The sequence below is a fragment of the Petromyzon marinus genome, unplaced genomic scaffold, assembly GCF_048934315.1.
Source record: "Petromyzon marinus isolate PM22_M1 ecotype Great Lakes invasive population unplaced genomic scaffold, UKy_Petmar_22M1.pri1.0 PM_Scaffold_19, whole genome shotgun sequence".
NCBI lineage: Eukaryota > Metazoa > Chordata > Hyperoartia > Petromyzontiformes > Petromyzontidae > Petromyzon > Petromyzon marinus.
In genome coordinates, this window is record NW_027423157.1 from 1084890 (window position 1) to 1108107 (window position 23218).

General features: G+C 47.1%; 2 protein-coding genes across 2 annotated transcripts; both read left to right on the top strand.

Annotated features, from left to right (window-relative positions):
• The first annotated feature begins 329 nt into the window (after positions 1 to 329).
• LOC142922864 (exosome complex exonuclease RRP44-like) lies at positions 330 to 6890 on the top strand. The gene is made up of 6 exons (XM_076063807.1): positions 330 to 374; positions 2783 to 2899; positions 4555 to 4656; positions 5321 to 5385; positions 6038 to 6122; positions 6879 to 6890. The coding sequence occupies exons 1-6, from the start codon at positions 330 to 332 to the stop codon at positions 6888 to 6890; spliced, it is 426 nt and encodes a 141-aa protein (XP_075919922.1).
• A 4502-nt stretch (positions 6891 to 11392) lies between these two features.
• LOC142922850 (exosome complex exonuclease RRP44-like) lies at positions 11393 to 18280 on the top strand. Its single transcript, XM_076063793.1, has 4 exons — positions 11393 to 11750; positions 12285 to 12428; positions 14011 to 14133; positions 16135 to 18280. The coding sequence occupies exons 1-4, from the start codon at positions 11706 to 11708 to the stop codon at positions 16210 to 16212; spliced, it is 390 nt and encodes a 129-aa protein (XP_075919908.1). The 5' UTR covers positions 11393 to 11705; the 3' UTR covers positions 16213 to 18280.
• The last annotated feature ends 4938 nt before the right edge of the window (positions 18281 to 23218 follow it).

Sequence of the window (23218 nt, forward strand, 5' to 3'; positions counted from 1 at the left end):
TGTCTGAACCTGTCTTGGGCCCTTCCCTAGGTCGACTCGGCCATAAATGAGTCTCTGATGTGGCATATAAACATCAGCGCTGTGGAGACAAAGGCGGTCGGGCATGGTGCTGGCCGTACCCACCCCGTCGTTTGCCGTACCAGCTTGAATAGGTGTGTGCTGACGGCACTCGCCCAAACAGTTTGTTGAATGCCTTACTGGGGGCTCTTTGTGCGTGTTGCAGGCCACCCGCCACCTGTTCACGCCCGTGGACCGCCGCATGCCACGAGTGCGGGTGGAGACAAGACAAGCAGCGTCCTTGCAGGCCCACCGCATCGTGGTGGCCATCGATGGCTGGCTGCGACACTCCTGCTACCCGAACGTTCGACTGCACCGTGACGCCCCGCACGCCGTGACACCTCATCCGTCCGTCCCGTGGTCGGCATCGTCGGGCTCATCCTTCTGTCTCTTGACGCACGGCCACGCGGCTCTGTATGCAATACAGCCGTCGAACCCAAAACACGAACGGTGACACGGTGAATTGGAAGTCAGGGTGGATGAGCTGGCACCACTGTGATTTTTTTGTTTGAAAGCATGGCAAACTCACCTGTGATTCGACCTAGGTTATTAAGGTGTTGTAAGTTGATAGTCTCAGCCCAGTCACCAATAACTGCACCAAAAACGATATTAAATTTGGTCGTGCACTTCGATTGTTTAATTTCCATCTCTGAGAAAACTACTGCTTTTGACTGCCATGTGATGAACATTACTTTGATTGGCAGAGTGGTTGGAAAAGCACTGCCCCCCTACAATTTGGACCGCATTTCACTTCATTGGATCTTAGAAGTAGCTCTGTTATGTGTGCTCCTGTGGGTCGTCCTTGACCACGAAGGGTGGTATAGATTGCTTGTCTTGTGTGATACCATTAACACAATGAGAAAAAAAAATGGGGAAAAGCTAAATATATTGTTAAGATGGATTATTTGGGTTGTATCTTTGTTTAAACAGATGCCGGTTAATATTCTACATCATGAACGTTAGGTACAAGGTTGGCATTGTGGTTGTGCTTTTCATACCTATTTGCCACTGCACAACCGAGCGGCACCATGGCTGGCACGGTTTAGTAGGCTGCAGGTTGTTTATTCACTGCAAAAGCGGATCCTTGCCATGAACGGTCAATGCTTTGAACAAGTCTAGGCACGTGCAGATGACGCTGTGGTGCCACGTCCCCGTGGTGTACCGACTGCCGTCACCCAATTAACGTGTCGCTAGCCCCGCCCCTGTCCCTGCTCGGCCCCCGGATAGATTTGGATGCCTTGTGGGGCCAGCATATCACGGTTTGGTTCCGGTTCGACACGGCAAAAAGCCAGTGGGTGACCACAGACACCTCGAGAGATCTGCGCCGTCTGGGTTCCAATGTATCATTGGAAAAGGGATACCGGTGACGATTGGCCACGTATGTGCATATGCATGTTGAACTTCTTCCGTACCATACGTAGACAACCGTGCTAATCGTCGGTGTGCTTGTGCAGGGCCATTTTGCGCGCTCTCTGGGCGAATGTGGGGATAAGGAGACGGAGACAGAGGTGCTGCTGCTGGAGCACGACGTGCCACACCAGCCCTTCAGCCAGGCCGTACTTGCATGCCTGTCCCCTCCCACGTTCAGCATCACAGCAGAGGTACGCATGAGACGTGTGACGATATGTCAATTCATCGATTGAGTTCAATTCTTATGCCTGCGGTGTGTTGGTGTGTTTGGTCGTGCATGTGAGAATCCTTTACTTCAATGTTCTTTATTACAAGGCCCACGGGCCACTCGTAGCCTCTGGGTGGCCTTTGGTGTGGCCCATGACGTGTGGCCCCCGACAATAGACAAATGCGAAAACACCCCCCATCATCATCATCGTGCTGTCAAACCTCAATAGTTTCAAGATGTTTGGCCTGCGTAGAATACCTTCTAGAGGGCCTCTCTGGAGCTCTCCCTCCAGTCGAGGTCCTTCCGCTGCACTGGCATGAACGAGAAGCCACGGGGCTCTACACCTTTACCGCAGACCGGATATAGAAAAGCCGTCGACCTGAAAGAAAGTCGATGGCTCGGACACATCATCGTAAGAAGAGAGGAAATTCACATCGGAGGAAGGAAGGCGACGGACTTATGGAAGCACCAGGGCGGAGACCCGAGAGGCAGGCCTCGAGAGATGCGGATCAAAGTGGTGAGCCAGGATGTGGAGGACTCTGCAGTAGCCGTGGAGATGGTCCAGTACAGAAATGAATGGAGCAAGGGGACTACAAACTTTTTTCCTATAAAGCTGTACTTGCGTTCCTGAAGAACACCGAATTGTGGAAAAATCGCATAATAAATAATATAGGGTAAAGCACAGTCCGCGATAACACGTGAGATGCGTACGCAGGCTTAACAAAGACTTTGGGTACGTGAGTAGCATCTAGAAGCATCCAGAAGCATCCCGCCTTGTGTGATGCTACACCGAGGCAACCGTACAACCGCTTATTCTGCCTCGCACAACGCAGTTCTGTTCACTCGATCGCCTTTTATCCAATTCGCATCCATGTTATGAAAAAAATGTGTTCCCTAATGCATTCATCGCATTATATCTAATTCACGATATGAAAACACGCAGAGTTATAGGAGAACGGACTGTACTTTGAAAATATTCAGTCGCCTATTGAGAAGATAGAACGCCATTAGAATGAAGTTGGTTTACCCATGTATGGCTCACCCTGTGTTTTGTTTGTTGTAAGGCAGCGTTTTGTTGAACCTGGTGCTGTGTGTGTCCCGTACAAGGACCAGGCTGCCAGGGAGGACCTCCGTGCGTTGTCCATCTGCAGTGTGGATCCTCCAGGCTGCACAGACATCGACGATGTCCTACACTGCAAACCGCTCGACAATGGGAACACCGAGGTATTCATTTGGTGGTGGTAATCGTGGTCACGGTCGCGGTAATTCGTGCCTATTCCTTTCATGGTTTTGTCAATGCTAGCGGAGGTGACAAGGGGAGTTTAGTGGCACAATGATAAGTGCACTGCACATTCATCCTGTCAAGCTGGTTTAGTTCCAGTCATGGCTAACACCGGTACAGAGTGATATCTAAAAAAACTGCCCAAGTTCTCCCCTTCACCACATGCATTGACCATCGTAATAAAGCAAGGTCAAATGACAATCGCGACCCATTACGGCATGGAGAAGCCCTCATCCTGCAGTGGATTGACAAAGGGGTGGACAATATTCCTGTTATTAAGTTTCCAAACATTGTTGCCTTAGTGCCCGTATTCTTGGTCTCTGCTCGGCTCAGGACTGACTTCAACATGGCTCGGTTCTGGCTTGATCTGCTCCGTTGCCTCCAAAGAAGCATGAGTGGCTCAGCTGTGCCTTGGCTCAGGCTTAGCTCACGGAAATTCTGAGCGTGGCTGGGAGCATGCAGAGATATACGAGGAGGCACAAGAGACACAGAGGCTCAGGGCTGGAACCATGCTTAGAGGCAGCTCGGGTTTTAAGCGTTGCTTTGATGTGGATTATTGAGAATTATAATCATAATATTTATACTGGAGGAATCCGATGAGCTATAAAGCTATTTTTCACATGTCCAGCAGAGGCGGGTAAGAACGTTACAACAACAAACAGTACAAAAACATAATAGTGCAAAGTACAAGAAAGATAAACAAATAACCCAAACACAAACAAATACAACGAAACCATCCCCATCCTACCAGGCAAAGCCCACTGAGGTATTGATTTATTTTTGATTAGTGACCTGGCCACAAATGAATAGCTCAACAAAGTGGCCCATCATTTGGACATTTATAGCAGCCAAAATAATAGAAATAATCTCAATGCATGTTGCGCGAGAGCCAAGCCTGAGCCAAGCCATGGCTAAGACCCCACTGGCCTAAGTGTCCACGTCACTGGCCGAATGCCTGGTTCACAATGAATGCACCAGGTAGTAATGGGTGTGCATTTCATTTCACATTATTCTGCTTTGGTTGGAGTGGCTATGGTGGAGGTTATGCATGCATGTGGAGTGAGCGACTTCCGACAGACGTCTAGTAGAAGGCGTCTTATTTATTAAAAGCACACAGGGCGATACACTTCGTAACGCGGCTACACCTAGGCTGTACAAACACGCAGCCCATCTGCGTCCTGCGTAGCTACGCTGGCTGGTTAACGAGCGTAGCGGCGGAGACAGAGCTGCTCTTGCAGAAGAACCAGCCACGTGGTCGAAGACGAAGAGATGATGACGGTAGCGACGCAACCAGGACCCAGACCCCACGCTAACAGCCCCGAAGTTCTGATTCGGTGCTCTTTATATCTGCCTGGAGTGGCCAAGCTCCACCTCTGGCCACGCCCCCTTTCTAGAATCTTCTAGGCCCTTCGGGATGGTTCCCGGAGCTTCTCGACTGACTCCGCCGTTGACCTTTACCCCAGATACGCCCCATCATAATAAGGCATTATGTAATGCAGCTATAACCTTAATTACCCTTACAGGCCGGCAGGTATCACCCTGTCATTACACATCCATGCATGTGAGGGTGGTGACGGTGTATTAATGTGTGTTCTAGGTTGGGGTACACATCGCCGATGTGAGCTACTTTATCCGGCCGGGGAATGCCTTGGATAAGGAGGCATCTCTGCGTGGTACCACAGTTTACCTGTGTGAGAAGGTGAGATGTGGATTTCTTCTTGCCACAATATCAAGTGTTTTACGACCTGCCGATTTCATCTTTTCATTCTTAACTTTACGACATGATGTAAAATATTATGATGTAACGATCATTGCGGTACCAGTTTCCCCACAACTGTAATTGTATTTGACATTTTCACCACATTTTTTTGTGTGCTTTTCAGTACTTCCCGTATGAATAACGATAACTTAAAAATGAATTAGAATAAAAAAATGTGCAACAACAATGCTAAATATATCTCATGATGTTTTAAACGAGTTGATTTTTGCGGATTTCTTATCATATGATGTACCGTGACATCATGAGCGGCAGGCTATCGGCGCAGTGGTAACACTCGTGCCTTGCAGCAAGGAGACGCTGGGTTTGATTACTCAACTCTTGTGCCTTTTTGCTTGCAGTTTTGTTTATTCTCCCCCCTGTTAGTGAATGGGTTTCCTCTGGATTCATCAGATTTCCTCTAAATAAAACCCATACAATCTTTACTGGCATTCGCGAAAACATCTCCTTGCTGAACAGTTACCTGCAGGTGACTTAATCATGTGTGGGTTTGCTTGCAAAACACTCGTTGAGTTGGTGCATATGTATTTGCCAGATTGTGTTTATTGACAGAGAAGTTGTTGCGTTTGTGTTTGTGCGCCTGCAGAGGATTGATATGGTGCCAGAGTTATTGAGCTCAAACCTGTGTTCCTTGAGATCCAACGTCGACCGGTGAGATGCACCAACAACTGTTAACTCGCGAGTGCGCACATTGCAACCCATACTCAGCAGCTAACGTGCGTTGTTGCCAGGTGCACATGTAATCCCATGATGCGTGGCACTGTTAAAGTGTCATTGTACAGATCCACACTAGCATGTGTACATACATAAGCAGCCAAACCAGGATGGCACAATGGTAACACGTGTCTCACAGCAAGAATGGCCTAGGATTGATGCCCGACTTGGTTGCCTTTCCATGTAGCTTTTGTATGTTCTCCCCCTATTTAGCATGGGTTGACTCCAGGTTATCAGGTTTCCTCTCATCGCTAACATAAACGTGTTATTACTACTATGATCCTTAACCAAGAAAAGCCTCACTGAATCTCATAACTTCGGTAGGGTACTGCAAAGCTTTTGTAGTCGAACAATGGTTGCTACATATATATTTCAGTTGAGTAATTTGTAACAACCCAAACCGGTATTTGGTCAAACATCCCACTGCTGAAAGAATGACTCGACTACCAAAAACTTGGCAAGACCCTCCTGAAAAAGAGTCTCGAGACTTTGCGAGGCTTTCCTGAGTGAACACCCTGCACCACTCCAATGACGACGACTCCGCCACTCGACGGTGAATGGCGACGGTGCATGTGCTGTGCGCGTGCAGGCTGGCGTTCTCGTGCATATGGGAGATGACTCCAAAGGCTGAGATCGTGAGCACACGTTTTACCAAGAGCATCATCAATTCCAAGGTGATTTCCCCCCCACAGACGTTCAGTTTTTGTAAAACTCTCGTTTGCTTTCACGTGTATTGTATCGGTGCCTTGCTATGTTAGTGCAGTTGAGGTTTCCGGATGGCTGAGAGGTCAGAGCATTGAGCTTGCACCTCTGGGTTCACAAGTGTAGCGAGATGAACCGGGTTCACAAGTGGTAGTATGTATGTTGAACTTCTTTTGCACCGTACGTAGCCAACTGTGCTAATCGGAGGTGCGAGGTAGGACATGAAAGTAGTGAGTTGATGGTCTCTGTCCAGTCAACAATCACTGCACAAAACACAGAACATACCAATTCGTCACGAGTACAGCACACCGGTGTGTTGTACCAGTGACGAATTGGCCACGTTCTGTTTATGTGACAACCCTTACTAGTCCACTGTGGGGTGGTGGCGGGTTTAACGACATTTATGTATTTACACAATCTAACCCAAAAAAACCTGTATTATGGATGATATTGGTCACGAAAGCCTACGTGTTAAACTCACTGCACAAAAGACCACCAAATTACATTGCACTAAATTTGGTTAAATTCCAGCTTTGAGAATTCAAAAAATATCAATTTTGCTGTCTTTGGGTGAGCGTAACCCTCAGTGGTCATCGGAAGCCACGTAGACATCTGTTGAGTTCTGGCTTGGGCTTGGATCAGGCGTGGGCATTGTGTAATTGCGAGGACCCCATGGTTCACCCGTGGTGTGTTCATCGTATCCCCGCAAGCGTCTCTGACATACGCAGAGGCTCAGCTAATGATGGACGACGCCGGGCGGAAGGACCCGGTCACCAGCAGCTTGCGTGGCCTCCACTCCCTGGCCAAGATCCTCAAGCAGAGGCGCATTCAAAACGGGTAACTCATTGTCAAGATCCTCATCCCCTCCACCGCCTCTGGAGCGCTGAGCAGTATTAATAGGTGCACAACATTTAGTCGATCGGCAGGTCGCCTGTGGCGCGGTAAAGTGTGGTTACTCCCGTGTCTTCTAAGACTTCCGGCCAGCGTGGAAGAGTAGGCTAAAATACATTGAGAGGGACTGTCAAAGGGTGTATCTCTAGAGGGGCCCCCTCTTATGGGAGCCCCCTTCTTCCAGCAGTGGCTTGAGCAAGCAATTGCAAGGCTGCACCTGTAGCTTTTTTTGACCCCATGATGCATGAGGCTTGGGTGAATACCATGCACAAAGAAGTGTTACAGGATTCATACTCTTTGTTTTTTTCAGTAAAGTCACGTATGTAAAACTATAAAATAAAATAACAACTAAATTAAATAACGACGTTTCGGGCGCAACACAAGCGTCCTTCTTCAGGTGGGACAACCACAGCCAGAAACAATTGCTGAAGTGGGCAAAAAAGGGCTGTTGTAACAAGAGGCTATATAGGTAAGAGAGTGGGGGGGAGCAAGGGGGGAGAGATAGAGAGGGGGGGTGTGGGATAGGGGAAGTGGGGTGCTGCTAGAGGGATTAAACGGGCGAGCACGGCAAAATGCCAGGGGGGGGGGGAAGTGAGCGGGGCTGGGAGTGGGAGGCTGAAGAAGCTGGAGATGCAGAAATGAAGGCAACAATAAAGAAGTTAAGGTTTTACCTGGTTAATAACATCCTTCTAGATTGGAGTGTTACAGGCTGCTGCGGGGCTACATTGTGGGCAATAGAGGACAATGCAGTGACATAAATTGTTTTACTCTACTTAATGCTCCCATGTCTGTGCTCCCCCACCTTTGCCAACGCGTACTGACCACCACGGTTAAGTACGGTAAAACCACCCCACGACCCGCATGACATGGGGCGGCCCTCATCCAGCAGTGGATTGACTTAACGAGCTGTGCATGTTCAACTCAAATATCTGAGTTTGTGAAGTGTCTTATATTAAGATTCTGTGTTGTTTTGGCTGGACATGATAATCGCTCATGTCCCTTCTCCACCCGTAGGCCATTGACTCTGGCATCCCCTTGAGGTCCGATTCCACATGGACAGCGAAACCCACGACCCGATCGACCTGCAGACCAAGGAACTCAAGTGAGTCTCGTCAACAAGACACCTCCCATGACTGCAATCCGACTGTTGTGCAGATCTCTCTATCAGAATCAAAATATATATTTCTACTGGAAGAATCCGATGAGCTATAAAGCTCTTTTTTCACAGATGTCCAGTTGGGGCAGGTAACAACGTTACAACAACAAACAATACAAGCACACGTTAGGATTGCAAAGTATTGGAAAGGTAAACAAATAACTTAAACAAATATACAAATACAACTAAACTATTTTTATCTTACCAAGTAAAACCCTGACCACAAATGATAGCTGAACAAAGTGGCTTATCACGTGGGAAATTTATTATCAGCAAAATAATCTAAGATAAAGATTCTTGACCCTTGTGATTGATGTGTTGTGTTGGCGGAAACTGGTGCGTGTACACAGGGAGACCAACTCGATGGTGGAGGAGTTCATGTTGCTCGCCAACATCTCCGTGGCGGAGCGCATCGTAGGCGAATTCCCCGAGTGTGCGCTGCTCCGACGCCACCCGGCACCTCCGCCTTCCAACTACGACATCTTGGTGAATGCGGCCAAATCAAAGGTAGAGTTAGAACCCCTTTTAACGACCACCCTTGTTAACTAATCGCTTAACAACGGGCCTCCATAGAGCTCAATGTGTAGGCTTAACCGACCATTTCCCTGTTAACGACGGGCTGTTGTAGGTACAGTAAATATGAATTAATGCCACGTAGAAGGGAAACAATAAAATAATAAAAATATAAAACAATAAAATTATCACGACGTTTCGACTGCAACACAAGCAATAATCATCAGGTGTGAAAACCACAACAAGAAAATTTGAAAAAAGTGGCAGTTATTTTTAACGTTAGCACCACGGAGAGAGATTTGACAGTTTGTTCAGATGGACGAGTCCATCTATGTTCGGAAAAGAGGAGGGGGGAGACGAAAAATAATGGATGCGGTCTGAAAGCCACCTTAAGCGTGATCAATCAATTAAGACCCGAAATGGTTTATGAAATCTCTCTCCGTGGTGCTAACGTTAAAATAACCGCCACTTTTTTCAAATTTTATTGTTGTGGTTTTCACACCTGATGATGATTACTTGTGTTGCAGTCGAAACGTCGTGAGAATTTTATTGTTTTAAATGTTTATTATTTTATTGTTTCCCTTCTACGTGAATTTACCGAAAGAACCAAGAATATGAATCCCTGCAGTCACGAAAGCTTTAAATCAAAATGAATTAATGCATTTATTAACAGTGTTTATTTTAATATGATGTGTTTATAATGTTAGTATCTTTATGTATTTATATCCATTGTTTAAATATTATAAAGTACGTTTTTTGGGTGAACAAGGGAAACTTTTGATGCTATCGGAACGAATTAAGCTTTTAACACGTATTTCCTATACTCGCTTAATGACCAAATCCTTTAATGCTCGGGTTCGTGGAACCAATTACCGTCTTTAAGAGGGTTTCTACTGTCTCTAGATTGCTGTTAACCTTCCTTCAATATCATCCTCCTCGCAAGGAATTCAGAGGTCGCCGGGTGGCTCAAATTTTTGTTTGAGGTCTTTTGGTTTAACCGGGTGGGAACTCAAGAGACCATAATAGTCTCATTTGCAAGGGTCACCTGGGTCACCCTATGACCCAGAGATTACAGCTGGGACCCTGGCTTCAAAATCCAGCAGCCGCATTGAACATACTGTGTTATCAAGTGTAGGGAGTTGAAGGACTCGGCTCGTTTCCCAGCTACTCCACAGAAAGAAGCAACAAAAAACCATCACGATAAATGTAGTACTGTATTTAATTTTAGAGAAATTCCAGCACTGAAATGTTGAAATATCAGGTCGACTTATTGTGATGAACATTATGCTCAAAATGGGTGGGAATGTGCTACCCTCTACTGTGAAGCAGAGGTGTCTTGAAACGATGTCAGTATTGGCCTGAGCGAGCAATTGCAGGGCTGCACCTTTTACCTTTATCTTGAGATGTAGCCGTATAGTTTCCACTCGCCCTTAGAGGCAGAACAACTCAAAAGGTGTGACGAACCACAGACAACGCTGGAAGGCAGCCAGGCACTGTGCCAGATGTAGATTAATCCACTTGCCATACTGCCTTCTCCTGGCAAGCCAGGTTATGGAAACCTGAATGCCTACAGGAAGTGCGCTGAATAACGTTTTCTTTCCAATACACCACAACCCTTGCTGCTTCCCCAGCACTGAACTACAAGCCACGTGCGGGATAGTCACCTCACAAACGCCGGTGTGCCCGATTTTTTTGCGCAGAACATCGAGATCCAGGTGGACTCGGCTAAGGCGTTGGCCGAGTCCCTGGACCGGGCGGCGGTGCCGGGAGCGCCACCATACCTCAACACTCTGCTGCGCATCCTGGCCACGCGCTGCATGATGCAGGCCATTTACTTCTACTCCAGCATGGATCCCGACACCCACCACTACGGGCTCGCCACCGCCATCTACACCCACTTCACGTTGCCCATTCGACGGTGACGTGCTCTGGCGTCAGGCACACGCGTGAAATCGACCTTCGCGATTATTGAGGGGACTATGTTGTTGTCTTGGTGTGGTCTGGGACTGTGCTGCCTTTCCCAAGTTTAGGAATTTATTCATTAATTGATGTACTTATGCAATGTTAATTTGTCATTATGGCACACCTCCGATTAGCACGATTGGCTACGTACTTGTATATCTTTTTTCTATTATTTACTTTTAGTGATTTGTTTACCTTTCCTATTCTTAGCACTCCTATCATCTACCTACTGGACATCTGTCAAAAAGAGCTTTTATCGCGAATCGGATTTCTCCAGGATAAAGATTCAGATTTTGACTTATTTTTCTAAAAGGTCCTATAAACGGGAAGTTTGGCCAATTCCTTAAATGGTTGTTTGGCTTGTGTTGGAGAAAAACTAGAGGATCCAAAGAACACCAACGCCTACAAGGAGGGTGACAGTGTTCCACGTGCAGAATCAAGAATCCATTGCCGTGTTGCAGCGGCGGCCAAAAGTGAATTGCAATTCTGCCATGGATCGCTAACGATTTTGTTGTGGATCTTAAATAAGAACACAGATATGAGCAGGCAGCAATTTGCGTTACATCTGATGACAAATAAAAAAAATCCTCAACAAAGAATTAAATTCATACATTAATAAAGCTAATTTCCACAAGCAGATGGTGCTAGAACGTGGTATGTCCAGAGTACAGTATTCTATCACAGCGTTAAATCCATCTGAGTCATTGTTTGAGTAGCTTTCTGGTGGATCGTGAAACCCGCTGAGATCCACCAGAATGAATCGCGGTGCTTGGTGGATTAATACCGCTGCTCCGTTGGCATCTCGTGGCCATACCGCAGCCTGTATCTACTGTAAATTTAATCTTCATATTAAATAGAGGCTACAACAAATGTGAATATTGTTGTTGTTGTCTCCCTGTACCGTTACAGATACTCGGATGTGATTGTGCACCGGCTGCTGGCCGTGTGCGTGGGCGCCGACCCCACGTACCCGGCGCTCACCGACAAGCAGAAGCAGCAACAGCTCTGCAACAACCTCAACTACCGCCACAAGATGGCGCAGTACGCCCAACGCTCGTCTGTAGCTTTCCACACGCAGGTGGGAGGCGGAAGTGTGGGCCACGTGGAGCTTGCACGGCGTGTGCTTAGGCACCTGATAATGCGTCCATTCGTCTCTTGAAAACCATTTTTAAGGCCACGAAAGCAGGCATCGTATTGTGCGTGTAGTAAGAATCAATTGTTTTCTATTCACACGCTTACGTGTGGTGGTGCCGTGGCTGTACTGGTTGGCTACACTTGACATTGCTTTTCAGCATTCTTCTGTGTTTGCTGAAAAACCTAGTCACTTGGCACATTTGCCCATGATGTGACAACTTTATTTGATTGGCTCTGTCAGGTGATGGAGGATTATAGTCAATACAATTGACATTGTACCTTCACGATTGAACTCAAAATAATCCCCATGACATGATGCCAATAGCACAACTGGAATAAATTAGCGGGGGGATGCGGAAAATTACCTTAAATTTTGTTAACTAATTATGGGCTTGGTAAGTGATGCGCGTGTGTCTGCTCTTGGCCACGTAGCGGTGATTAACGGCTGTTGTTGTTGTGGTCTCAATTGTTCTTCAAGAGCAAGGGAGTGGTGAGCGAAGAGGGCGTCGTGCTGTTTGTGCGCAAGAACGCCGTGGTGGTGCTCATTCCCAAGTACGACTTGGAGGGGACGGTTTTCTTTGACTCCAAAGATCTCAAGCTCAACGTTACCTTCGACGAGGAGGTAGGGCATGTGTTCACTTAACCGGGAGGCATTGGCATTTCCCGAACGGCTGAATTCTGCATTTAAACCCAGGACTGGCTTAATGCACTGGGACCCAAGCCCCCTGACCATCTCTCTACGATTAGGTTTCTATCAGACACACAGACACTTGGTTTAAGGTGGAAGAACGCAGTGAGATACGAAGCTCCGTTTTTTTTTGCCATTTGGCAGTGTGGACTATTACAGAGGAAGTTACACCGGTGGATACATTAGAGCCGGATGGCTCACAGGGCTATACCAAAATAAACTGAAACTGAATTAAATGATGTAAATGCGTTTAAAATGTACAACGGTCACAATTAAATATGCTTTGGAAATAACTGCCATGACTGAGCCCGTATTGTCACGGAGAGGACACCACATTAAAAATACAGTAAAATCCCTCAGGTCCGGAAGAATTAGAGAGAAAATCGAATGCTTTCTGTAAACAATGAGAAACTCGAAGGGCAGAAAAGTACTTGTAGAATAAAAACAAATGAGGGAAATAGTAGTTGATGCAAAAAGTGATCTCTAGATGGCAAAAAGCACATTTGTGACCATTGGATCCAGTCCTTTCCAGCATGCCTTGCATGCCGCATTACATTGTCACTCTGCGTGGATAAGTGGATAATGCACACAGCCTAATTTGGACCAGAAGCTCAAAAGGGTCAACATTTGCAGCCATATTTTAGGTATGTTCTTAACTGCAATTGTACACTCCATATAACCTAAGGGGGGTTGCATCTACTCCTTAATGATGGCCAAATAAGGCTTTAAAATTCCTTGGCTGGCCCGCACATCACGATCCCTCGGTTGGTTTGGTCATTGCAGCCATCGGCTTCTCATGCCTGGTTTTCAGCTCGCGGTGAGGTGGCCCAAGCGGTATTGCATTCGCTGTGTGTTGTGGAGGTTTGCGTTTCAAACTCGGTGGCCTCTCCGGTTAATACTGTGGTGTGTATTAAGCGTAAAATATTTATAGGCTATCCGCTTTAACAGTGGACGTTAAAAGATCCTGTAACATTATTCGTGTGCCAGCATCATGTTCCAAGGTTGGCAAATTACATGCAAATGACTTATTTGGGGAGCACATATCAATCGTTCGCCTCCTTTTACAAAGACGTAGCAGTGACCTTGAATGCAAACGTTTTGAGAATCAGTGAGACTTTTCTGAGTGACCCAGTAATAGTTGGAATAATAAGGTTGGGTTTACGTCAATCCGTGCTTGTGTGCAGGGCACTTGGTAGAGAGCAGTCAGCGGTAGTGTAGCGGTTAGCGCTCTGCGCTACGATCCCAGCGACATGGGTTCGATTCCTTCGCACAGTCAACACCAGTGATGATTATCTGAACCGGTCCTGGGCCTCCCCTAGGTTGACTCGGAACTCAATTGAACGCCTGGTGCGGTGTGTAAACATCGCCACTGGGGAGACAAAGGCGGCCGGGCATGGCGCCGGCGACCCACCCCCTTGTGTGCCGTGCCGGCCTTCATCTGTGCTCCTCGCCAACAGCACTTGCCCCAACAGTCTGTTAAGGCTACATTGGAGATATGTCTTTGTGTTTTGTGTAGGGCCCCACGCTGTGCGTGGAGGGCATCGCGCTGAACATGTTCGACCGCGTGTGCGTGCGCGTGTCGCTGGATTCGTCCAACCTGCAGCACCAGCGGATCCGCATGCACCTCGTCCGCCCGGAGGTACTCACCGTGCGGCGCGACGCGAAACCTCGGAATACCACCGATTTGTATTGTGACCATGCTGCTGTTGCTGCTTGCTGCGCCAGCAGTAGTGCACAGAAAACAAACGCTCGCCGCATCGGAACGTCAGCGGGCCGAAAATTAATGACACAAGCCACAGCATAGCGCTTGTTGCCATGCAACCCAAACTGTGGAACCGTATCGGAAACCCATAGAGACACAGAGATACATAGGAGATACAGAGCGACCCATTATGATTCCTAGAGATTCATAGAGACTCCAGCAGATACATAGCAGTGCATTAAAAACAAGCTACTGTACGATTGTGGCCATGCAACCCAAACTATGGACCACATTTTACACCACTGTAGTCTGCGCTCCTTCAATGGAGGGGGTGGCAAGATGACACAAACTCTCTCCTGAGGCTCTCCCGTGGCTATCAGACCCATCCATTGGCATTTAGCCCCTGAACGTAATACCCTTATAACACAGGAATAAAATATAAACTCTGGTCTTGGATGGAAAAAATATATGTATAGCTAGCATTTTGAGCTGCAGTCTGTTGTCCTATACCTCCTGTAACTGGCAAATTGGATATAACGCGATGATGAATGTATGAAGGAACGCATTTTTTGTGTAACGCGGATCCGAACTGGATATAACTCGGTTGAATGAATGGAACTACGTCGCGCGAGTAGGAATAAGCGGTCGTAACGGCTGCCTCGGCGTAGCATCGCACAAGGCGGGATGCTGCTGGATGCTTCTAGATGCTACCCACGTTCCTTAGTCTTTGTTCAGCCTGTGTTACGCATCTCACGCGTTATTGCGGACTGCGCTTTACCCCATATAATATATATATTATTTATTATATCACGATTTTTCCAAAACGCGGTGTTCTTGAGGTACGCAACTACTGTATTATAGAACAGACTATATATCCAAAGACTATGGGATACTATCCCTACCTATATCAGTTGTGACTGTCCGTGTGTTTAAATCCAGCTTGAAAACGTCGTTATTAATTGGCTTTTCCTGGATTCTGATTGGTTATTACTGTGAGGGGAATCATTATGATTAGCTTTTTTTGCATTTTGCATGCTGTGTAAAGTGTCAGTATCACTGTCATTATTGTTATTATCGGCTTTTACTTCATTTCTATTGGCTTGTATCTATACTTGAGTAGTTTTTTAATGTCCAGTGCTTTTTTGAGATGTTTCGATATGCAAGGTGTTGTATGAAATAGATTATTATTATGGCCCTAGTTCATTGTACAAGAAGGGCCATTATCTGAAACGTGACCTATTTAAATGATCGTTAGGGGCAGTTGTTGATGAATGCGAGTTCTCAAGATACCAAGCTAAGTCAGGGTGTGGGAGCCTTGGTAGATATCAGATTTCTTAACAAAACTCCATGAGTCTGTTCTGCATGGGTTTCCTCCGGGTTCTCTGGTTTCCTCCCATATCTAAAAATAAGCATGCGTTGAAACTGGTATTAAGGTAGTTTACGTATCGCCATGGGCGGCAGGGTGGCACATTGGTAAACCCTTGCATCTTGCAGCAAGAAAACTGGGTTTGATTCCCAACTAGAGTGTGTTACTGCGTGGAGTTGTCATCTTCTCTCCCCCTGTTCAGACTTGGCGAAGTTTTTCAGTGTTATTAAGTGTAATAATAACGTATCACTTGTGTTGGAAATACTCACATGTGTGTGTGTGAGAGCATTGGTGTAGTGGTTAGCACGCTGCGCTATGAACCCGGCAACCCAATTCCCACTCACCGCCAACACCAATGAGGATTATCTGAACTGCTGTTTTGCCTACCCAAGGTCAACTCTTTCTTAAATGAGTACCTGGTGCAGTGTGTAAATATCAGCACTGGGGAGAGGTGTTGGCCACTTACCCCCTCGTGGGCCATGCCGCCTAACAGCAGCACAGTCTGTTAAAGGCTTATTTGGGTGACTATCTTTCGTTGTACATTTGTGCCATTTGTGTGTCCGCTGTCACAGATTCCAGGCTACAACCCTGCGGAGTCCACCCCATGGGGCTCGCCTTCTCCCCGGCCTAAGAAACCCAGACAGCACTAGTGTATCGTGGATGCGGTGTCAACAAGATGTCGGAGGAGGTGCATGAGTCGGCACACACTCTGGGTTTTACATCTGCAGAGTTAATTAAGTGTACATTGTGCTCGCAAGCAGAGGTGAACAATTGAAAAAAAAGTAGTGGCGGTTATGAGAAATGCTACCCTGAAGTAACAGACGGTTTGCACTCTGAACTTGCAATCCAGAGGTCACCGGTTCTTCGTTCTCCTGTCGCAGCGGTTCAAATGGTAGCGCAATTTTTTTTTTAATTTAGAATTTTTACCTTGCCAACCAGTACAATCAGACAATTAAGGTGTATACGCGTCAAGATGTATGAAAGGTTTAGGATATCTTATGGCCCACTTCTTTGCCAGCCAAGATACTGACCCCCTTGTGATGAAGGTGATTTCACAAAAATATTGGTTACTGAATCGGTGGTGTTTATTGACTAACGCAGCAGTGTCCAACCCACAAAGCACTGTGATCCATTCTGGTATATCTCAACATGTTCCGTGATCTACCAGCAATATATGACCAACAGTTACCCGGATGGATTTAACTGACTAATAGAACACTGTAGACATGCCAAGTGCTAGTGCGATCTATTGGTTTAAAATATATATTATTAATCCATTAATTCTTAGTCGGGGATTTTGTTTTGCCGTCTGCTATAACAAGAATTGCTTTATATTAGAGGTGTTTATTCCTATTTGTCCCGAGATCCACAATCACAATCTTTTGTGATCATCCACCCATGGATCGCGATTCACATATCAGCTACCACTGATCTAACAGTTGAAAACCAGTTTAACACGTAGGCTTTCGCGACCAATATCCATAACACAGGTTTTTTTGGTTAGATCACGTAATAAATATTTAAATGTGTCGGTAAACCCGCCACCACCCGACACAGCCAATTTGAAAGGTTTGTCACATTAACAGAACGTGCCAATTCGTTACTAGTAACATCACACCAGGTATCTTGGAGAGCAAAGCCACAACATTTACAATCTGAGTACAATGTTTCACCAGTAATTACAACCAGCTTCATCAGGCAACAGCCAGATTCGTGGAGAATCCTCGTTCCTTAATGCGCATGCATAATGTGTGTTGATTAACATATAAATAACCCAATCGGCAATGGATACCCGTAGTCATATGCATTCATTGATTCCCCTCCCAATTCGCGAAAGAAGTGCTCACAAGTGATGGCTGTCGCCTGATGAAGCTAGTTAGTGCTGGCGAAATGTTGTACTTAGATTGTAAATGGTGTGGCTTTGCTCTCCAACACACTAGTGGACTGTACTAGTAACGAATTGACATGTTCTGTTTACGTGACAAACCTTACTAATTGGCTGTCGGGTGGTGGTGGGTTTAACAACACATTTCTATATTTAAACGATCTAACCCATAAAACGTGTATTATAGTTGAAAACCTACAATTGTGCCAGGTTTGGCCTGTCGGAGTGGGCCATTAGGGTGGCCACTCGGAGGGCAAAGCTCTGGGGAATCCGAGCAAGAGCTTCGAAGTATGATTGTGCACGGTGAAACCCGCAGGGGTCTCGTGATGGATGGCAAATGGAAGATTTTTTATCGCGAGAGGATTCCCTGCAAGGGATGTTAGGTTACTTATTCTTGTGAGGATGCCATTTACTGTATGAAGGGGCAGCGGTCAGCTGTATAGAACAGAGTATAAAATTCCCCGAGCTGTTGCTGTTTAAATCGTCGGTTTAACGGAGAATTTCACCTCAGGTTTTTTTACACAGCTGCCCCACCCCTCATCGGACTCTGTGCAATCACACAAGGAATGTTTTTGGAAAAAATGTCGGTGTCAGAAAATTATAAGGTTTAATCGTTTACAAATGTGCATTTCGTTACAGCTTCTCTTGTCCTTTAGACGTGCAAAGATAATTTCTGACAAAATATTGACACGTTTTCAAATTGTTTCGTAATTGGTTATAACTTTGCTCACGTATATACAGTACTTGGGCAATAATTCTAAGCTCCTGGAGTAGTGGTAAAGATTTAAGCGAGTTGATGTCTTTGCGACTTTGTGTAAATGTGTTTAACATTTTTTAGCTGAATCGTATATTTACAAGCATGTGCACATGAGTTATACACGTTTATATACAAAATTAAACCGATTTATTTTCCATGCATCTTCTGTTATTTTGGTTACTCTAAGTTACGTTTCCCACTGCTGGATGAACATCTCACCACGTGATGTTGGATGTCAGGTTTAGTTTGACCATACTTCACCATGCTGGTCACTGTTGGATGATAATAATGTCCACTTGCAATGCACCACCGCGCAGTATTCACTCGCCTTCGAATCGAGTCCTGCACCGCCGTTTCACATGCAAATTTGATTCTCAATCCCTGGGCCAACTTGCTCCTAATTTGCATGCGATTTGCCACATTTCGATCTCGGAGGTGATTAAATGCGCCGGCTTCCAGGCTTGTTGGGCCGCTCGGAGCCCAATTAACAAAAATTGTTGCCAAAGCAAAAGCGTGAGCTCGAATGTTTGTCCGTGTTCTTTTCAAACCACCAATCGAATGCCGGCCTCTGCCCACTCCGACCGTGCGGAGGCCCTGGCCGTCGGGGAGGCCCTCATGGTGCCTCACGGCAAACGTGGGGCCCGGGTGGGCGCGTCGACGGTTGATCGCGTACAGGCGGTGCAACTCCCACAAATGAAACATCACACCTTGCTGATCTCGTGTCCAGGAGCATAAACGATCATCACGCAAACTCCGGTCATCCTCGCAGCAGCAGCTCTTGGCCATCGAGCAAAGACGACCACCGCTTCCTTCCGATATTAGAAGCCACGAGCTATGAACGACTCGGAGGTTCGAGCAACCACAGCCGAGTGGGAAGGCAGCAGCAGCCCAGGCGGTGAGCCAGCTCCAAAATCCCCCAAGCACTGAAGTTATCGATTTAGTACATTGAAAAACACGACGGTAAGTGAAACAACGTAAATCGAAACCAATTTTGCCATTCACTTGAGGGGCCGTCCATAAATGACGTCACGCAATTTTTGACCTCTCGTCACTCGGCGTCACAAAAAAGTCAGACCCCCCCCTCAAATATGACGTCACAAAGCTCTGCCCCCCCCCCAAAACCATATTTCCATCTTGAAAATAAAACATGCTTCAACTATTGTCATTGTCGTGCGTGGTGCTGCACTGATGTAGGAGTGTTATAACAATTAGTGTTATAACAATTCTATACTTAAAGTTGCGCATTTTGATGTGACGTCACATTTCTCAAACCCCCCCCTCCCCCTCGTCACACATCGTCACAAATGTCTGACCCCCCCCCCCAAGGTGCATGACCGCGTTACCGTGTTCATTCTGTGGTGAAGGGATGAGGAAAAGGAAGAGGGAAAAGCATCCAGCGTCGCCGCACGCAGGCAACGTGTTTATCACACAGTGGTCAAAATATAAAAATACATATATATGTAGTGGGTTCCACGGAGACTGGAGACGTCTTTAGAGGCAACACGGTTTATTTGTAACTATGAACAGAACTCCCCTTAACTCCCACTATCTAGGGAGGTACAGCCTCCGGGCTAGCGTGCCCTCGCACTGATCAAACCTGGCTCTCAGCCCTCTGGCTATCTGTGCCCTAGGGGAGGCTAACTGACCCGACCCAGCCAAGGTACGGGTCCTGACCACTGGTCCAAGCTCGGCCCGGTCCTTACAAGGACGTCGGGCTCGAGGTCCCAGGGTCCTAGCTAGGGAGGCTACTCTGACCCGACCCAGCCAAGGTACGGGTCCTGACCACTGGTCCGAGCTCGGCCCGCTCCTTACAAGGACGTCGGGCTCGAGGTCCCAGGGTCCTAGCTAGGGAGGCTACTCTGACCCGACCCAGCCAAGGTGCGGGTCCTGACCACTGGTCCGCGCTCGGCCCCGACCCTTATAAGGATGTCGGGTCCCAGGGTCCTAGCTAGGCTGGTCTTCTGTTCTTCGTCTTCGGAGCACTGCCCCGAGCTGTCCAAGAGGTGCCCCTTTAATACACCTCTCGGGGGCTCTCCGCCCCCGGTACCGCTCCCTCTCTAGAACCTTCCAGGGGGCTCTGGAAGAACCCCCCAACCCCTCACCTGGGGCCTGGCTCTCTCTGTCCTTCCCCAGCTCAGGGTGGCACCCCCTATAGGCCTGTGCCCGCAACTGCAGGTAAGTATACCGACGGTATAGGATGTGCATTTATTACGCTACATCTATGCGGAAGTAGAGAGGAGTGCAGCTGCTAGGCTGAATCATATGAATAAACAATCAAATCTAGAAATATCCTTTATGTACCCAGGAGAGCCACATTGAGTCTCGAGACTCATTATTAGCTCCGAGCTGCATTAAGATGTTTGGACAATTTCAAGCATCAGGGTTCGGCACATAGGAGGAAACCGGAGAAACGCGCAAATGTTGTGAAGCTGGCTTGGTGGTAGAAGTCAGTCCAGAACATTTGGCCCCACACCTATCACTGTAACGAATCAGTGTTCTACGGGGGCATTCTAAGCGAGGACTGATTGTATTAAAATCTACTTTGATCTACGAATCGTAATGTATCAATAATGTTAACGTGTAACATGCCCCACGGTTTTTTTTTTATCTGGAAGGAGAGAACAACGGATGATCTGTGTGCTGATGATGTTGGTGATGATCTCGTAATGGCTGTTCACTTCGAGGAGTGGGAGAGTCTGATGGTGAACCTGGATCGTGCCAATAAGAGGTAGGGCCTTACCATTCGCCCTACCAAATAAATCAAAGCAGTACCTGCCTTGATATTTTGTATGTCTTCAAGGACTCCACCCCCTCAACTCCGCATGATAGGTAGTTGTGGAAAGAGTGGAGGTATTCCCATATCTGGGCAGTTGTTTATGACCAGCTCCGATTTCAGAGCGGAGGTCTTACTCTGAATTAGTTCAGTGGCATATCCCTTTTTTCAGCTGCATAGCGCTGTATAAAAGTTACATGGCCTATCACTTCATACAAAGCTCTGGTTCTTTTCTGCCAAACTTGTCCTCTCCCTCCCAGCTATAACCTCCCGAAAGCAACATGTGACCTTTGTTTTGGCGTGACAAACACTATTGAAAGCAAAATACCGAAAGTGTAATGACTACACGTAATGCAAGAATCTCAGTTGTATTTCTCAACGGGTATTGAATATGAAGTCCCAGGAGTGGTGAAGGTGCATCAGCCTGCAGACCCACAGGTGGCAGCGGTGGATTGGCCTGCAGACGTTGGGGTGGTGGTGGATTGGCCTGCAGACGTTGGGGTGGTGGTGGATTGGCCTGCAGACGCTGGGGTGGCGGCGGTAGATCGGCCTGCAGACGCAGGGGTGTCGGTGGTGGATCGGCCTACAGACCGAGGGGTGTCGGCGGTAGATCGGCCTACAGATGTAGGGGTAGCGGCGGTGGATCTTCCAGCAGTAGCCGACCAGTGAAGTTCTCGAATAAATTTACGCAATTTTCCGAACCTGGTGGCTTTGGCACAGGCGGTGGTGGTGGTGGATCTCCCAGCAAAAGCTGGGGAGGCAGTGGTGCATCTGCCAGCATGAGCTGGGTTGGGATGACAACGTTGGATCTCCCGGCAGCAGCCGGGGTGGTGGTGGCGGTGTTGGAGATGCCAGCTGCAGTCCGGGTGGGGGTGTCGATGCATCTCCCAACAGCATCCCTGGTGGTGGCGGCGGAACTGCATGTGGCTGCAAGGATGGCGTTGGAGGCATTGGTGGTGTTGGTGGAGACCGTGGCCGTGGCTTTCTCCAGCTCCTTGAGCTATCGACGCATCATTTCCAACTGCAGATGGCGCTCCACATTCTCCCGTTTGTATACTTGAGTGCAGGGAAATCATCGACAGTTTGGTCAACATTAGCCCCTACACGAGCCTTCTAATCATCGCAACTCTTAAAAGTATATCGCTCATATAATGCACATCATTTCAGTCACAACAAAAATTACATATAACACATCGGGCTGTGAAAATTACGGCTTCGTATTACCAATATCTTGCCTGTCCAGAGAAGCCCATGAACTAACGTTGTACATACAACTCATAGACTCAGAGGCCCATAGACTGAGTTACAAATAGCAGTGGATAGGGCCCGGAACGGTGTGGTGGTAGTGAAAATATGAACCCAACTGCGTCCTTTTCAATGGAACCAGGGACCCAAGTGTCATCATAGGCTTTCCCTCGCAATCGAGGATTGCCTTCCAGAGAAAGTTTTGATTTTCTGTGGGTCCAAAGATGGCCAATCTGGGATCGACAGATTCTGCCGCAACTCTGGCACATGTGTCCAGAAATAGTGGTGGGTGGAACTGCATTAGTCGGGCTGCAGGTTGTTGTTTCCGCCATTCCCACTTTTTCTGTTTCTGCTGTTAAGTTTTAAAATGTTTGGCTTCTTGAAATAGACTGTCTACATCTGAGGTGATCCTGGGAAAGATACTCCCTTGAGTTAGTGTCGATGGAGCACTTCTTCATGTTGGACTTGAGGACATCCTTGAAACACTTTCTCTGACGAACTACATTCTCCCACTTCTGGTTAATCAAGTTTGACAGTTTTTCATTGAGGCATTGGTGGAAGAGGTCTTGCTTAATGGAGTCCTATAAAGCTTTAATGTTAATCTTCTGTAGACATCTCTTCCGATGAAGCCGTCACTTGGGAGCCAGTTTTATGAGCATGGTTGAGCAGATGAGTCGATGATCAGTCCAGCCACCAGCAGCTACTAGAACAGCCTGGATGATGCAGACATCTTTGGGATCCTGGGCATGGACAATGACGTAATCGATCAAGTGGCAGTGCTTAGATCACGGATGATGCTATGATGTTTTGTATTTGTTATTCTGGCGTAACAGGGTGTTGATGATGATGACTCCATTTTCCGTGCATTTAGTCAAGGGAAGGATGCCGTTGGAATTGACTTTACCCACTCCTTCTTTCCCGATGGTTCCATTACAGAGGTTTATGTTTCTTCCAACTTTGGCATGCATATCACCGAGCAGAATAAGTGTGTCTCCC

Bases quoted from the DNA above. Each gene is read 5' to 3' on its own strand.
- LOC142922864 (XM_076063807.1), top strand. From the start codon at position 330: ATGGCTGGCTGCGACACTCCTGCTACCCGAACGTTCGACTGCACC. The intron at 4,657-5,320 runs GTGAGATGTGGA...GTGCGCCTGCAG, and splicing joins CAGTTTACCTGTGTGAGAAG to AGGATTGATATGGTGCCAGA. The intron at 5,386-6,037 runs GTGAGATGCACC...GTGCGCGTGCAG, and splicing joins TTGAGATCCAACGTCGACCG to GCTGGCGTTCTCGTGCATAT.
- LOC142922850 (XM_076063793.1), top strand. From the start codon at position 11,706: ATGGCGCAGTACGCCCAACGCTCGTCTGTAGCTTTCCACACGCAG. The intron at 11,751-12,284 runs GTGGGAGGCGGA...TTGTTCTTCAAG, and splicing joins CTGTAGCTTTCCACACGCAG to AGCAAGGGAGTGGTGAGCGA. The intron at 14,134-16,134 runs GTACTCACCGTG...CCGCTGTCACAG, and splicing joins TGCACCTCGTCCGCCCGGAG to ATTCCAGGCTACAACCCTGC.